This window comes from Atheta coriaria, unplaced genomic scaffold (genome assembly GCF_025399875.1).
Source record: "Atheta coriaria isolate IRGN ID8LTWV9N9 unplaced genomic scaffold, Caltech_Dcor_3.1 contig_118_pilon, whole genome shotgun sequence".
NCBI classification, from domain to species: Eukaryota; Metazoa; Arthropoda; class Insecta; order Coleoptera; family Staphylinidae; genus Dalotia; species Dalotia coriaria.
The window spans coordinates 1-1,521 of record NW_027045628.1 but is presented as its reverse complement, the minus strand read 5'-3'; the positions used below and the strand labels follow the sequence as shown (position 1 = coordinate 1,521).

At 33.9% G+C, this 1,521-nt stretch overlaps 1 protein-coding gene across 1 annotated transcript; it reads right to left on the bottom strand.

The window, feature by feature from the left end:
• Positions 1-5: 5 nt before the first annotated feature.
• LOC135803008 (tectonic-like complex member MKS1) lies at positions 6-1,216 on the bottom strand (the record flags this gene model as incomplete). Its single annotated transcript, XM_065316639.1, has 3 exons — positions 1,096-1,216; positions 299-1,040; positions 6-239 (listed from the first exon to the last, which is right to left on the bottom strand). Coding segments are annotated over exons 1-3 (1,056 nt in total), but the record flags the coding sequence as incomplete, so codon positions are not given.
• Positions 1,217-1,521: the final 305 nt, after the last annotated feature.

Genomic DNA, 1,521 nt, shown 5'->3' with positions numbered 1-1,521 from the left:
GTGCAGGACTTGGATGCTATGGTAACACCCTGTAAGTTATCCCCATTCGAATTTTCGACGTTTTTTAGCTGCCAGCCGTTCAAAACCAGCCAATAACGAACGAAGACATTGTCATTCTCGAAATTCCATCCGGAGAGGATTTCCAGGACCACGTGGATGTACGCTGTGTCCTTGGAAAGGTTCCAGGATAAATGTTCGAGCTGCAGATGCGTGATATTCGTCTTTGCTGATGAATTCATCTTAAAAACACGTAATTTATTAGATTTTTAGTGATAAATTTAATATTTTTTAAGTATACTTGGTTTAGAATTAAGACTTCTTTGTTAATTTCGCTGTTTTTTCGTGTTACACCATCAAGTGAGGCGTTTTCGATGAAATAAGTATAAGTTTTAGTCTCGTCCGATGTGACTTTCAATTGATAACCGTCGAAAGTCGTAAAATCCGGCGTGATTTTCAACATTTTTGACTGGGAATTGTAACTTATTGTGCAGAGGATGTATTCGGATGGCAGCCATGTTGAATTATAATATTCTCCGAAGTCCGCCATGATGTAAAATGTTTTCGTTTCGGTAGAATCGGAAAAATCCATATTTAACACTGGGTTTTTGATATTTTCACTTAAAAGATCAAAATAATCAAAATTTTTAGTTTTCTCTTCGTTTTCTTCTTCTTCTGCGTCAGTTTCTTCATCTTTCGAGTGTAGATATAACTTATCCATCATTTTATTCAGCATATTATGTTGGATATCTTCATTGTCGGGTTTCGCAGGATTTTTGCGACTTTTTCGCGTAAAATTTATCTCTGGCGGCGTGTGACCGTCTTTTTCCACATAAGAAAATATTGTGGATATTGAATGTTGTGTTCCACGTCCCCGACGGGTTTCTTTTAAAATTTGTTGATGATATTCTTTGTCTAAATCGGTGAGGCAGTTTTCAGCGCGTTGAAATCTCTCGCGTTCTTGATGCGAAAAGCGTTTCTGCTGCCATTTGAATGTGGAAACATCTTCGTCGTCCGGAGATGTTTCATCAATCAAACGAATACTTAATTGATTAATATTAATGTAGTTTATTGTTAATTTGTTTATAATTAACTTACCGTAACGCGAAATTCTTTATATCATCAACAGTATGATAAATTCGGGTGAATTTCTGCGATATTTCTTCGATTTGAATCATTTTTCATGAATATTTCGAGGTTTTTTGTTTGTTTTGAAAGTAGGATACAAACAAATGTAGGTACTATAGGCAACCTAATATGCACGCAACATATTCTTATTTAACAAATTTACGTTTTTAACTTGTTTTAAAACAAAAAACGTTAAATATGTTTGTGATTTATTGAAATCTTATGATTTTAATCATTTTTATTAATATTTTGAGGGTTTTTTCGTTTTCGAAGTAAGGATACTAATAAATTATTGTCAGGTGATATAGGCAACCAAATATACACCCAACATACGCGTTTTCAACTTTGTTGATTGATTTTTTAAAGTTTTTAACATGTTTCAAAGCAAACCAACGG